The sequence below is a fragment of the Bidens hawaiensis genome, unplaced genomic scaffold (assembly GCF_021521415.1).
Source record: "Bidens hawaiensis isolate Kalapana, Puna unplaced genomic scaffold, B.hawaiensis_p1.1 tig00017718_1, whole genome shotgun sequence".
Taxonomy (NCBI): domain Eukaryota; kingdom Viridiplantae; phylum Streptophyta; class Magnoliopsida; order Asterales; family Asteraceae; genus Bidens; species Bidens hawaiensis.
Window position 1 is genome coordinate 299,533 of NW_027492674.1, and position 16,029 is coordinate 315,561.

The 16,029-nt window shown below is 34.7% G+C and overlaps 2 protein-coding genes across 2 annotated transcripts; one reads left to right on the plus strand and one right to left on the minus strand.

Annotated features, from left to right (window-relative positions):
- Nucleotides 1-307: 307 nt before the first annotated feature.
- Nucleotides 308-1,966, minus strand: LOC143554496 (expansin-A13-like). The gene is made up of 2 exons (XM_077044236.1): nucleotides 1,474-1,966; nucleotides 308-700 (listed from the first exon to the last, which is right to left on the minus strand). Exons 1-2 carry the CDS (start codon nucleotides 1,947-1,949, stop codon nucleotides 391-393), a joined length of 786 nt encoding a protein of 261 aa, XP_076900351.1. The 5' UTR covers nucleotides 1,950-1,966; the 3' UTR covers nucleotides 308-390.
- Nucleotides 1,967-12,579: 10,613 nt separating this feature from the next.
- LOC143554497 (uncharacterized) lies at nucleotides 12,580-15,456 on the plus strand. The gene is made up of 9 exons (XM_077044237.1): nucleotides 12,580-12,986; nucleotides 13,171-13,384; nucleotides 13,465-13,598; nucleotides 13,669-13,781; nucleotides 13,876-14,116; nucleotides 14,259-14,414; nucleotides 14,549-14,628; nucleotides 14,802-14,851; nucleotides 14,941-15,456. Exons 1-9 carry the CDS (start codon nucleotides 12,591-12,593, stop codon nucleotides 15,075-15,077), a joined length of 1,521 nt encoding a protein of 506 aa, XP_076900352.1. The 5' UTR covers nucleotides 12,580-12,590; the 3' UTR covers nucleotides 15,078-15,456.
- Nucleotides 15,457-16,029: the final 573 nt, after the last annotated feature.

Consider the following 16,029-nt stretch of genomic DNA (forward strand, 5'->3'; position numbering starts at 1 on the left):
ACTATTCGTTTTGGGCACGAGGAGGTAACGTATTTGTTTGTTAGTTGCCTGTGTGGAAACTTTCCAAGTGTTTACTCATCCTTACTTTCACGCAAACATGATTATAGCTCTAATTTCACCCATTATCATACTGTTTGAAATTGTATCTATCGTGTGAACATAACTAACGACGTGGGCCCGTTATTAGTTCATCAAGATTTTGCCATCCTTAATTTTGGTTCAACATCATCACCATAAATGATAAATTTTGCTTCAACTAAAGACTATATAAAGCAAAGGGAAATTTTCTTAAATATAAATTTTATTTTATACAGTTATAGCAGGCAAAAATTCCAATGCTACCACAAAAAGACTAGGCTCTATAGTTTGAAATCAAGTATACAAAACAGTTCAAGACTGATACTGCTTGCCCTCAAAACTCTGTCCAAAACTCCAATCTTTTGGAGCAACATTATAAGACGTAATAGTTACTCCATCACTACTAGTCACCTCAAAAGAAAGCGGTTGATTCTTTAGATCAGCATTTATATGCCAATTCTGCCCCCAATTCCGGTTCATCGGAAGCCACCCGGTTCTTGAGCCCTTGATCTTCACCGCCACTATATCCCCTGCACCTGCAACATTGTTGATCAACACCGATACGAATATTCCAGCCCCATCAATGGTGAACCGCATTCCGCCTTCCTTTCTGCAGTTAATCCTGTCAACAAATATGCAATATCAGGATTTGGAATCAACATTCATCTTGATCCGTCATAGTCATCACAAATTAAACAAGAGGAGCTTGAAATCCAGCCCTACTTAAACAAAACAATATTTGAAATCCAGCCCAAATTTATCCCAAAAAAAAATCCAGCTAATTAAACAAAACAATCTTGAAATCCAGCCCTAATTTATCAAAAAAAAATGAACTCAAGCACGGCTGTCTGGCAATCTATTGCTGAATCAATAAGAGGTAGCCTCTAAATCATCCAAGCATGTCCTTTTAACTTGAGGCTCCATAAGCCATTATGAGGTGTAACCAAACACACCCTACCTTTGACCGATTCAGAGGTAGCCTCTTAATAGAATCATTAAAATAGGCTACCAAACAGCCAACTAAACAAAACAATTTTGAAATCCAGTGCTGATTAAACCAAACAACTTTGAAATCTTAGGGGTTGTTTGATACCATCTTAATAATTCTATTGAGAAGCTACATCTGAATCAGCAGGCGGTCGAGTGTATTTGGTTCACTATAAAAAACACCTCTAGTAGCATGCCGAACGATTTAGATGCTACATCTTGATCAGTCGATGCTCTTAATGATTCGACACGATATTGCTAAACCGCCCCTTAATTAAACAACACAATTTAAAATTCATCCCTAAATTATGAGTCCCATGAAATTAAAATTAAAGTGAACAATTTGCAATTCATTACAAAATTAGAGGCATGCATGACAAGATAAACAATTAAAGCTATAAAAGTCACCTGCGGTACTTAATGGGCATATTCGACGCCTTCCAAATGGCAATCTTCTCAAAAATCTCAATCGGCAACACGAAATGCGCATTCGGAGGGTTACACTTGCCTCCTCCGTCCGCCGGAAACCCATAATTCGGCGCACAGAAGTTAGTCGCCGTCACAATAATCGACGTGCCCGGAATACACCACCGAAGATCATCCACGCACTTCACCTCGAAACACGCGCCGCAGATCTGTCCTTTCTCAAACAACACCGTACTCAGCCCCGCCGTCGCCTTCCCGTACCCTGCTTTTTCCAGATCGCCGTACCCGCACGCGCCGCCGACGTTGTCGCGTGGGTCGGCAGCCGCGTAGTATGTGGCTCTGGCGGATCTCCACTCGGACGATGACGGTGGGGTAGATGAGGAAGAGGAGTAGTGGGCTAGTATGGAGTTGGTGAATGCTAGTAATAGTAAGATTAAGACAAGTGTGATTGGCGCCATTTTGTTTCTAGAGAGAGAAAGCTAGAACTAGAGTGATAGAGGCTGCTCGCCGGTGGGGTGTTTTTCATGAAAGCAAGCTGCTTTAGCGGCCAGCTTTACTCTTTACTGTCTTCGGTGTCCCAACACAAATTAAATATTCTAGTTAAATTTTAAAGGGCAAATGGTGAAGATAACGCAAATATAAATGAATTGTTTTTTTTTATAAAATAATTTATTGATTACTTCATAGAATATTAATAAAGTTTTAGCTTTGTGTTCCAATCAGGCTACTGGTGTAAAATTTTGTTTTATTTAGGCCACTTAACATTTATTTAGTGTTTCAATCCTATATATTTGATCTAGATAGCAGGTTATCTGGGTTTGTAATGCACTCCTCTTAAGTAAGAGGTAAACGCGCGCACTCTTTTTAAGTTACCAGGTGTTTACTTCACACTCCGCTTAAGTTAACATGTGTTTACTATGTTCTCCTCTTAAGTTAGGAGGTGTTTACTTTACACTCCTCTTAAGTTAACAGATGTTTATTTTGCACTTCTCTTAAGTTAGCATATGTTTAATATGCACTCCTTTTAAGTTTACATATGTTTAGTATGCAATGTCAAAATATTTGAAAATAAAAAGAACCTAGATAATCTGCTATCCAAGTCAAATATCTAGTAATGAAACATTAAATAAATGTTAAGTGATCTAAATAAAACAAAACTTTACACCAGTGGCCTAATTAATACAAATTTGAAACTTATTTACTATTTTATGGAGTAATCCCAATAATTTATTATATAAGTGATTTAAAAACAAGTCCAGGAAATAGCGGATTGTTAGACAATGTGATGGATATCATTATATCAATGTGCTTACTTTGTGTCAAGTGAGGGTTGGGCCAATCACACTTCAGTCTTTCGGATAGTGGATTTCACTATCCGAATTCGAATCTGAAACATCGGATGTCTGAAGTTCGGACGTTCGGATAGTGTAACAGATGCCCGAACTTCAAAACCCTAAACAAAATTGAACCCAGTCACCAGTCCATCAGAGAAACAAGAAAGAAAAGGGGTTTTCAGTGTAGTGGAGATGGAGGAGGAAGTTGTGGCCTACCAACGTACTAACATTGTTCCTTTTAACAACACAAATTTATAACCACCGCTACTTGAAAACCAAGACATGGATGAGAATGTGGTTCAAATTTCAATCTGGGCTATTTAATGGTAGTTTCGAAGTTAGATCTTGGTTATTTAATGGCGGAGAAATGGGATTGCGATTGCGGTGAGATTGCAGCAACTACTCAGCTAGTTTAATTGTTGATGGTGGGGTTTGGACGGTGAATGTGGTGGTTGGTGGTGGAGTCGAAATGAAAATTTGGGTCTTGGTATTAGAAATATTTTACTTTTCTTTAAACACACAAACTGACAAAGCAAAGGTTTAATAAATTCATTGATATTTAATATTTATTAATTTAAAAAAAAAGATAATTCGGATATTTCGGATATCCGAACTATCCAAAAATATTCAAAATCATTATCCGAATCCGAATATCTGATGTATATAAAATTATGCATCTTTTCAGCACTAAAATATATCTAAATATGCATAAGATCAGCAATAACATTAGAATAAATAACCACTGATGTTTATAATTTATATTTCTAGGTAAATATAGCCTGAACAAAATAAAACGAGCTGATATATGAAGAAAATAGAGAAAACTATGAAAATCGTCTCAACACACCTCATGTTGACGCAATGCATAACCATGTTACAAGCATACGATGAAGTCACAACATAGCCCATGTTGACACCAACACACCTCATGTTGAATGTACAAGAGGAAAAGACAAAACTGATGAAAACACGGGTCGTATTGACATCAACACGCCCCATGTTGACAGTACAAGAGAAAAGACAAAATAGAAGCTTCCTGACTCAACACGAGCCGTGTTCTCTCTTTATCTGTACTTTCTGACAACAAGCATTTAACACTATCAGACAAAAGTCCACACGGTTGTGCCCATGTCAACAGTGGCCGTGTTAAGAGCACTGCTGAGCCTATAAATTGAATGCTCATCCACCACATTCAACACACCATCAAGAAAACTTAATACACTTCACCCCGCCCCCTTTCACCACCATTGATAAGGGAATTATCTCATCCATCCACATTTTATAGATAAAGGATATTAAGCTTTTGGAAGAAGTTATTAGTCATCCAAATTGGTTAGATTGTGTTAATTTGATCATATTTGTATCTATTAATTTGATGTATAACATTATGCTGAATATTGGCTAAACTTTCATAGTATCATCTTGGTTTATAATGAATCTTAACTAAGTTTAATAATATTGAATAAACATGTGATTGGTTTTTTAAAAAAGTAAAGGTCATGTTGTAATTATCACTTGATAGGGAATGTAAAAATCACTCTTAAAAGATACATCAAGTGCCAAGCTTGACGATAAGCTGGGGAACTACCACTCTTGTGAGGCCTTGGTTAATAGAATACAAATCTTAAAAGAGACCCCAAGTACCATGCTTGATGATAAGCCGGGAAACTGTCATTCTTGTAATGGCTTAGTTAATAAAACATAAATTTATATAATAACAATATTGGGCGAATTTGTGCATCATTAGTTATGAGTTGTGCTTAGCAGATGTTATCTGCATTGTTGGTTGTACATTCTCCATAAGATGTTGTACTTTCTTTCCATTGGACCAAATTTTCCACTTTGGTCTGCTTTTCATAACACTCCATTTCCACCTCTTTTCATCACTTCATTCTTCATTTCCACCGCAATTGTCACACCCCAACCTAAAGCAGAAATGTCGGGGCGTGATCCGATTGCTCACAGCTCGAAGATACTATCATAATTATAAATGACAATATCTAATTAATTTTTTTTATTCAAATACTACACACAATAATCAAATACAACACAACCATTCAAATAAATAAGTACAACCATTTAAATTCAAGTTTGTCTTCAATATAACCCTAAGGTCTTTGTAAGTGTCCATCCTTCAACTCATGCAACCTGCATATGCGTAGAAAATGGAATTTTGTCAACGAACATATTGAGTGAGTTTACCACCAATTTTTGACACCAAAAATAATGTTAATATAATAAATAAGCAAAACGTAATAAATGCGGTAATGAAATCAAGCCATAAGCAAATAAGTTGTCGATTAAACCATTGCCAGGCGAATCGGGCGTTGGTAATCAAACATGAGCAAATAAATAGAGTAAGACTGTTGCCAAGCGAATCGGGCAGTGGTCAATAGAATGAGAACCCTCTCAAAGGGGATATGCCAAACGATTGCATACAAAGACAAATAAGCACATAACAAGTAGATTTGATTAATCACACACAATTACACGTTTACTATTTGTTGATATATACGTATAGATATGTATATATATATAGTATGATATACGCATATGTCCCCAAAACGTTTTAGAAAACTGAGTAAAATAGGGGAATGATAAAACTCACCTGATCGAATAAGCCAAACGGGAATGATTACGACAAGAACGATAATCACACTCCTCGAGAATTACCGACAAGAATCCTAATTAAATGATATGATGAGTGAATTATAAATGATACAATACGTTTAACGAATTTAGAATTTAGATATGATTTGAGTTATATTTATGATTGGCTTATTATGGATTGAACGATTGATCTTTACGGATTATTGTTATCGTTTAATTATAAAAATCATTGTTTGTTATAAAATCGGGTTTACGAATAATTGGTTTAAATAAGTATGAGTTGTGACCTACTGATATAATAAACTTTTAAATATATATAATTATCATAAAATTTATATCTTAAAGTCTTTAACGAAATCCGATGGTAAAAATATAAGTAACACGTTTCATCATGTTAAATACGTTTATTAGGATTTTGTTTAAAATAAATAGTACATACATATATACATATACATATATATACTTATATATATACATATATAATATATATCTATAAACATGAATGAATTCATAAAGACGTTTTTATAACGAGAAACATCAATATTTGCATCGGTTCTAAATAAAATAATAAATAATAATGATTTATTATTAATAATAAGATATATATACACACACACGAAAACTTGTAACGAGATTATTTGACACGAAAAGTTAACTTATGATGTCGATGTAACTAAAATATTGTTTATTTAATAATTAATATTAATTATAACATATTATATATAAAAACAAGCTTTTAAAACCCTTAAATAAAAACATATCAAAAAAACTTGGCCTAGGTGGGACTCGAACCCGGGTGGCAGCCGGCCTGAAACCTGAACACACACACACACCAGGCAACTGAGCTGGTGTGTCAGTTGGTTTATGTTTGTAAATGGATTTATATATACAGACAGTAAACTAACCAGTTTTGATTATGAACCCTAAAACAACAATCGATCAATTCGTTAATCGTTTATACAATTAAGGTTAGGGTTAATGATCACTGATGAAAGACGATCAAAAGGCATGTTTTAATTGCCTCAACTTATGAAGAAATCAGGGAGAACGGCAAATTGTTAGTTGCGGCAACAATGGCATCCGAACAGAGGGTTTACAACTTTACGCATCATAATCCATTTTCCAACAATTTTAATATTTTTCCCTTCAATTTTTAATTAACTAAACTGCTTTCAAAATAAAAGCATAAATAAAATTAAATAAAACCTTAAAATAACATTCATTAAAAAAAAGAGAGAATTAATCATCCACTTCGGATTCACGGAAGTCGGAGTCGTCTTGAGCTGGAGCCAGAGAAGTTGCCAAAACCAAACACCGGGGATGCTTTCTTAAACTATCCCACACTTCGATGTGATAAAAAAAACCCGTGTTCGAGACATGGTTTCAGTGACACGATTTGCTTGTGAATGCGGTTGTGCTTCGAGCATCACGACAAGTGCGTATGCGTAGAATTAGTGGAAATGCTTAACACTTTTAATGACATTTCTCCACTTTGAGTTGATTTGATGGGTGAAACGATGGCCGGCAACTCCAAATTGAACATAAGCCAATTGAATTGTAAGTCAAATTGGCCTCACAAAATGCCATTATGCGTCACGTACATCCAAGTATTCGCCAACGCGACCTCATCGTCAATGCTCCACGACGACATTCGTGCTCTCAAGGCATTTTTTTGTGATTTATAAAGATAGTTTGAGATGAAAGAATGATTGTTTGTGTAAAAATTAGCTGAAAAGATAATATATATATGGTAAAAATAACTCTTTTTTTCAGGTTACCATTGAACAATCATAAGACAGTTGAGCGACACCCCCCCCCTTCCACTCAGTCCACCCTAATAGTAATTAAATTCTTGTAATCATAGCCGATACATTAGTCATGGGAAAAGTTAAAATACAAAGGGAGACAAAAATGAGAAGTGTAAGAAAGATTTGTGGCAAAAAGAAAACCCCTAAAATTTTTTAAAAAAAAATCATAACTCAAAATATAAATAAAAAACGTAAAAAATTTAAAACTAAATGCCCCCCCCCCCCCCCATCTCGTCATTCCCGTTCAAAAAAACGACATAAAAACATAATGAAGAAAATAAACAAAAAAATACAATGATAAATATAAAAAAAGACGATACTCGGAAAAAAGAAATTAGTCTATCTACTATAAATGGACTAAATCTGATGTAATCATTCATTTCAAACCCCCCAATCCCCATTTCAAAGTGTGACCCAGTTGCCCATCTAGTATAAATCCAAAGTGTGACCCGAATAACCATTAATACTCCCTCAAAAAAGCGGGTGCGGGTCAATGCATTTTCTAACGTATTACCAATGATAGTTTATGAGGGATCACTAACGGGGTTAATAACGATGGATTGCTAACGAATCATAGTATTATTACCATGACAGTTTCACAGAAGGGTTAGCGATAGGGTGTTCTTAGGGTTTTGCTTTTGCAAGTCGGGTTATTCAGGTTTCAAGGTTTTAAATTTGACCCAAAGCCCTCCCACAGTTTTTTCAAGTACGGGTTATTCGGGTTCGGGCTTTGTCGGGTTGGGTTAATCGGGGGTTTCGGGTATCTAAGAAAACAAAAATAATAATAATTTTTTTTTAAAGCTACAACGCATAAACTAAAGCATTATATTCTTCTTTACTCGTTACGTAAATAACCATATAATAAAGTAACATAACCCGATAAAGCAACATTCTTCGATTATGGTTGTTATTAGCTATAAATAGAAAAGATATGTAAAAAAACAAATAGTCGATAAACCATAATAGGTAGGATGAGAACATGTGGAATGTGTATAGTGTTCCGTATACGGTGCACTTAATAATGCTATGACGCCTATACATAATAATAATAATATCATGTTTTAACAAATAGTTTATTCGGGTTGACCCGAAACCTAAAAATCAAACTTAATAACCAACCTGGATTACTTCGGTTCAGGTTCGGGTTGGCCTTTTATCAAGTTCGGGTTATTTTGGGGTCGGGTTCGAGTTTTCTTGAGCCAACTTCAAGTTTCAGTTAAAAATGACAGTCCTATAAAACGAGATATTTGAAGGTCAGATATAACTATTAACACAACCCAACTAACTATTTGGTTTATAGTTATTTGTTATTCTCAATGTTGCAAAAATGGCCCTTCCAGAGTTATAATTGACATCTAGTTCCAAAAAAATATATTAACACATAACATTATCGGAAATATGCACAATAAAAATTTCTGATATGTTCACCGATGAATCATCCCATCTAATAAAGATAGTTCCAAACAACACATGAAAGTCCGAGAAGAAAAATGATTTGATATTTCATCTTGTTTGAGACGATTCACCGATATATGAAATATTCGACACAAATTTGAACTCACCTAACAACAAATGAATAATCTTGAGCGAAATCTTAAGTCTAATTCTTAACTAATGTTGGTAATCTGTCATCAATAATTTGTGGGTAAATGATGATAATTACCTATCGTGAACCTTAAATTATTTTTAATTATAGTTTAGACCAATTGTTAAGAAACCATTTAAGCTTACTCTGCTTTGAGATTTTTTTTTATAATATTAAATTCTAAAACTGATTTAGTTTATTATATTCTAATGTATAACGGTACTTAAATTATAATTTACATGTGTATTTAACATATATACATTTAAAGGTTAAAATGCTATACAATTTTTCACAACATTTCAAGTGGATGGAGATATTTTTAGAATGGTCCATTTGTGATTAGGGGTCACTATATTACGCTGTCACACCCTCATTCTAGGCCTAGGAGTGTGAACCATAGTTGGTACCATATTTGTAAATAAATTAGAGTTGCGGGTTATAGCGGAAGTCTTTATAAAAACATAAGGATCGATATTATAAATATTTACATTACAAAAGACGAGACAAAAGTCTCGTTTAGTATTTACTTGTTTATAAATTTACAAAACCAACATATTTTAATATTTACACAAAATTATCCGAGCCATCGGATACTTGAGCTTTCTTCGTCCTCAAGCTCTATTCCTGATTACCTGCAAAATGTTATTAAAATACGTCAGCAACGAAAGATGGTGAATATGCTGACGCTAAAATATTTTCTTTATTTAATTACCCCTCGAGACCACATAAGCCTCGACCCATTTTGGCTTAGGAATAATCAAGTTTAAACAATCATCATAAACTCGAGTCTCTGCACTAGGTCACCTCAGCGAAACACCGCAGCGTTTATGACATAACTTAGGTACCATAAATATACACATGACCATTCCCCACTCGGACGTAACTTAGGTCCGGCCCATCGTGGCTGGAGGTCGTGACCAAGCGTGGTGCGATGTGCCCACCGCATTCCACATATGTAAGGATCCAGACAAACGTATACCATAGCCTGAGGGCTGGCTTATACTCTTATTTATAATGTTTTTAGAGACACGTAGCATCATGTAAAGTTTTACACATAACACGTTTGTTTGTTTTGTTTGAAAACAAGTTTGTAAAAGTGGGCCATATTCACCTTTTGATAGGGATCGGTTTCCAACACCGTCCGTAAGTTCTTCTCTTCGCTATCTCGCATCTATAGTACGAGTATAACATTCATTAGTCGGATACACGATCCGGCTTAAAACCTTTAGTCTTATCATCTCGATGAACCTTTAGTTCATTATTTCCTTTACTTTAAAACCTTTAGTTAAAAAGTAATATTTATAAACCTTTAGTTTATACTTAAAAACCCGACGTTTCTTCTTCTTTAAGAAACGTATTTCTTTTACTATTTAAGCATATTCATAACACTTAAATAATATATTCTATAACAAAGAATAATTATATACTCATATATATATATATATATATATATATATATATATTCTTTTCTTTGTTATTTATTTTCTTTTTATATTCATCGAGTATAATTCCGACTTAGGCATTAAGCCTTTATAATATTTTAATATTATTTTGGTCGGGCATTATGCCTACCTTGCTTGGCTTGGCAACACCCTAGTCACTTGGGCAGCACTTCGACGCCGCTTAATCGATACTCTTTTCTTTTCAACTCCTTCTTCTTACTTGGCACACTTTTTGAGACACCAATGGCACGTACTTCGAGGTAATCACCAGTTCGTCGGGCAGCACTTCTTTCTTGTTCGGGATGTCAGAGAGTGGCACGACAATCGAGGTAACGGGCACGGAAAACGAGGTTTCGGGGCATGTTTATCGAGACGGATCGTTGGCACGCTTTACAAGGTCTAGAGAGAGAGAGTAGTGAGAGAGTAATGTGTGTGTTTTAGAGTGATTTTGGAATGAACCCGTAGCTGCCCTATTTATAGCCAAAATTTGATCCCATCGCGGTACGCGATGGGACTTGGCTTGAGCCTATCGCGTACCGCGACTAGGCTTGGCCAGTCACCACTAGACCTGCCACGTGTCGCCACGTGGCAGGCGTTGTGCCACGTGTTGACACGTGTCGACACGTGTCGCACGCGTTGCCACGTGGTGACACGTGGCGGCAGACGCTGCCACCGTGTGCCACGTGGCACACGTGTCAATATCTGTCAGACACCCCATCGCGGTACGCGATGGGTGTCTTTCTTGACCTGTCGCGTAGCGCGATGGGTAAAAAAAACAGATTTTTCATTTATAGCCCTGAAGTTTAGAAATTTGCAGAATTGGTCCCTTGACTTTGAAAACTTGACATTTTTGGCCCGATATTTACGTGATGTTACGTACGCTTTGCACGAATCACTCCATTATAATTTACTAAAAGATCACCACTTTACTTTAAGTTAATTATCATTTTATTTCTTCAGAAATATTACTTAGGGTATCCGGGTAAGGCTCGAGTTGGTCGGTAACACCACCACTTACCTTTCAAATAGAGGGTTTGGTTTGGATCTTCGGGAATACGAACCCGATGGTTATTGAAGGTGTTGAGCGTTTAACAATAGTCATATGTACATTACTTTTTAAAGAAAACCACTTCGGGTGAATGGTAGTAGTTAATTAAATATTTATGTATTTTTAATTTAAAAAGCATTGCTTTTTATTATTTATATTTGAATTAATGAAGTTTATGTTTATTTTGTTTGGTATATTTATGATTTTAAATATATAAATTAAGCTTGACATTATAAATGAAAATAAAATAATTATAAACAAGTTGCTCCATAGTTCTCTAAGAAGTAAGAATATCCATATTTCATCCACCCATAACAAATCTCTATACACTATCTATTTTTAATATGACACTCTCCTATTGATTTATTGGATTCGGAACAGTGAATTTCAAACCAATTCGCATTCGAATTACAAACTCGAATTCGGCCCCCAAGCAAATTAGTATCCAAACGGAATATTCAAATTTGTTTTCAAAAACTCAATTTATAATTTATAAACCAATTCAACTATCCGAATACAAATTATTTATAAGTGGATTCATATATTTTACATTTATTTATTTACTTATTTTTAATCCCCATACTAGCAAGGTGTTGTAAAATTGTTACATAAATAGTAAAATGAAAACAGTTTTTTCTTAGGATGCTTGAATCCAAAACATTACAAAAAATATAAAAGCAGTAATTATCATGATTTTTAATATGAAAATAAATGAGTAAAAACAAACTTATTGCTAAAGATGTGTAGAAGATAGAATTTGTTAATTTGGTTGTTATAGTCGCCAATTAATACGCACAGATTTATTTGACGTTGAACCATAAAAGAATTTATTTACACTTTCCATCCCACCTTTACACAATAAAAATAATTTAAAATTAAACATTATTTAAGGTTTGAGATCTTAACGTTTTAAGTTTGAAATCTAACTCACGAGTGTTCTCACAATGGTGGGTTTCTCATTGATAGTGTTATTGGATGAGTTACTCATGGAGCGCGTCAAATTTATGATGAACAGTTGACAGCCCGTCTTAGAAACGCTCATCTGGGTATCAAGGGTGGTTTCAAATACTATTAAGAAAAGAAAAAAAATATTAATTATTAAGTATTGTCATATATATTCAAAGCCTAGTTCGAGTACATCACGTATACATAAATATAAAATTTATTTATTTTTCAAATTTGTAACTTATCAATCAACTTGAAAACAAGCCATTATAAATAGTACATTAGCTTCCTAGAAACTTTATATGTTTCATTAGAAGTCATACTCTCATGACTCAAACCATGAGATTCGTATTTCAATGGCTTCTTCTCTTTGTGGTCACCTTCACCCCGATCACAACCATAGGTGCACGCAACAAGGCTCCACCGCTCAGTCCGGTCAACCCGTTGCTAAAAGACCCGACCCGCGTTTCGGCTGCGGTTTCTAATGACTTTGAAACTTTTTTCTATAATCAAACACTTGACCACTTCAACTACAACCCGGGAAGTTATGCCAAGTTTCAACATATGTATATTATGAACTCTAAATGGTGGGGTGGCGCGAACACGAGTGCACCAATCTTCGCGTATCTTGGTGCCGAAGGACCCATAGACCGAGACGTTGAAATCCTTGGGTTCCACAATGAAACCGCTCCGCGTTTTAAGGCTCTTGTGGTCTTCTTGGAGGTATGCATTAGAGTTTATTTATGTTTTAACTGGTAGCTAGGAGCCAAGGAATATACATTAGGGTTACATGGTTATGTGCTAGGACTTGTTAATATATTTACACTTATGTGCAATGTAATTTAATGTTTCTTATTATATTAACCTAGTGTTACCTTTTTGTTTAAAAAACAATTTATGTTACTAGCATCGATTCTATGGAGAATCAAATCCGGTCGGGTTAAAGGGTGGACCGGGATCCATAGATGCCATGAGAGAATCGGTGAAAAACGAGACGATTCGTGGATATTTTAACTCGGCCCAAGCCTTAGCAGATTATGCCGAGTTATTGCTTCATATCAAAAATAAACTACATGCACATAATTCTCCTATTATTGTTATTGGAGGGTCATATGGTGGAAGTAAGTCACTTAACCTTAAAAACTTATATATCAAATGTTACATATGTTGTAAATTATTGCTATAAAATCATTTGTTTTAGTGCTCGCATCGTGGTTTCGTCTCAAGTATCCACATATCGCACTTGGGGCTCTTGCTTCATCGGCCCCCATTCTATACTTCGACGATCTAACGCCCCAAGATGGTTATTATTCAATCGTTACCAAAGATTTCAAGGTGAAAAAACGAGTTAGTATATTTTTTTAAATAAACCGTGTTACATTGATTTAACTGTTTATATGTTTAGGAAGCGAGCGAAAATTGTTACAAGACTATAAAGCAATCGTGGAGTGAGATCAATAGAGTTGCTTCGACGCCAAATGGTCTTGCTATTCTCTCCCAAAAGTTCAAAACTTGTTCGTAAGTAATGTTAATATTTTTCATTTAATTATCATGATCAGTTTAGTTTATCTTGTTTATTTTAATTAATTTGTTTTATTAATTATTTGTTAAGGCCATTAAAAAGTTCAATTGAGCTCGAGGAGTACTTAGAAACCATGTATGCGGTTGCAGCTCAATATAATGCTCCACCAAAGTATCCAACGACCCAAGTTTGTCAAGGCATCGATGGAGCAAGCAATGCCACCGATATCCTTGATCGTATATTCGCGGGCGTTTTTGCTTATCGACAGGTTCAACCATGCTATAACATGACATCGATAATTTCTCAAACTTCCATTGGATGGCGATGGCAAGTAGTTTCATACATTAAATAAAGTTGTATATAAATATTAATTAAGCTATGAAAATTTACTAATTGATTGGTTTTATTTTATAAAAATTACAAATTTATTCACACACTAAACTTTTTTCCTTATGTTTTATAAACATGTATAGACTTGTAGTGAGATGGTGATTCCCATTGGTATAACTAGTAACGTAAGCATGTTCCCGAGCTCGCCTTATGACGCGAAAGAACACAACAACGATTGTCACAAAATGTTTGGCGTTATGCCTCGACCACATTGGACTACAACATATTATGGCGGTCAGGTAACTGTTTTCTTTTTTCTTTTTAAATATATATGTTTGGCTTGGGTTTGATCTATTACGCAGTTTATATGACTTTTTTTTTGAACGGCCGCGGTTTATATGACTTAATGTCCATTTTGTGTACAACATTGTAGGACATAAGGTTGATACTTAGCAAGTTTGGAAGTAACATCATATTCTCTAATGGTTTAAGAGATCCATATAGCAGTGGAGGGTATGCATATTAAACTTATGTTTTTTTTTAATATAATATATATGTTATGGGTATATTAATGTGACATGCTTTAAAGTCATAAACCTCTAGCATGCCGAAAAAGGGCACATGCCTTTGATCAAATATATGATTGTGAATTGTGATGATATCTCTTCTCTTTTACGTTATTGCAGAGTGTTAGAAGATATTTCAGAGTCCATACTTGCCATTAAAATAACAAATGGTATGTGTTGATAAGATTCATATTATGATGATTAATGACGACTTTTGCTTTAAGCTAACGCTTCGATTCGGTTGATTTGGAACTTGCAGGTTCACATTGCTTGGACATATTAAACTCGAGGGAGACTGATCCTGAGTGGTTGGTTAATCAGCGAAAAGAGGAAGTGAAGATCATTAATCAATGGTTTAGAAAATACTATCAAAATCTTCGTTTATTAAAGCGATGATATACGTCATTCAGAGCAATATAGCATGTTTTATTTTTAGACTACTCAAACTAGCTAATAATCTGACTTTATTTATGATTATATATTATTGAAGACAGTTTATCTACTTGGATACATTATGATTGCCACTTTGTACATATATCAACTTTATATGAAACAAATGCTCGTGTCCTTTTTTATGTTTATACAAATGTAGAATTTTTGGTGGTGCACTATAATGCACTATAATTGAAAGACAACCATGGTTGTGGGTTGTGTTAAGAGATAAGATTGATGGCCAAGAACATGCCTCTTTACCTTTAACTGTTCATGTATAATTGTAAGTGTATTTGCAATGTATACTTTTTATTACTATAAACTATTTTGTTATAGCAATAGTAACCGGAGACATATAATTTATATATATCTTTATTAAAGTCGAGAGTCTTTCTAGAAGTAGTCTATCTATTCTCTAGGATAGATACATGGTTTGCCAACATCACACTCTCTTCAAACCCTACCAATAGTTTTGTTATGGGTGAGACTCTACAATATATGGTTATTATTATCTTATCATAAAGTGAGTACCATAGTTAATTCTAGTATTACAACCTTAAAAAAGTATTTGTGAGGCTTAAATTCATGTAACTCGGACACGACTCTGTTAAACAAGTTGCTGGATCAAAGGGGTCAAGAAACGACTTGACATATTTACTTACAACTCAAGTTAGATGTGACATTTATTGAACAAGTTATACGGGTTGATATGTTAACGACCCAGACCCACTTAGACCGAACATAAAGCATGATATTTTCGTTTAAGGGTAAGGTTGTTTTGGTGTTATGTCGGTCGTTATCACTTGTGCTTTCTTTAACTGTATTGTCACCCAAAAACTAAAAACATGTATTTCTATTTCACATTGAGGCCTAGAGGGACCATTCTTTTCCATTAATCACGAAAAAGCATCAAAAG

Bases quoted from the DNA above. Each gene is read 5' to 3' on its own strand.
- LOC143554496 (XM_077044236.1), bottom strand. From the start codon at position 1,949: ATGGCGCCAATCACACTTGTCTTAATCTTACTATTACTAGCATTCACC. The intron at 701-1,473 runs GTGACTTTTATA...ATTTGTTGACAG, and splicing joins ATGCCCATTAAGTACCGCAG to GATTAACTGCAGAAAGGAAG.
- LOC143554497 (XM_077044237.1), top strand. From the start codon at position 12,591: ATGACTCAAACCATGAGATTCGTATTTCAATGGCTTCTTCTCTTTGTG. The intron at 12,987-13,170 runs GTATGCATTAGA...TTATGTTACTAG, and splicing joins CTCTTGTGGTCTTCTTGGAG to CATCGATTCTATGGAGAATC. The intron at 13,385-13,464 runs GTAAGTCACTTA...CATTTGTTTTAG, and splicing joins TGGAGGGTCATATGGTGGAA to TGCTCGCATCGTGGTTTCGT.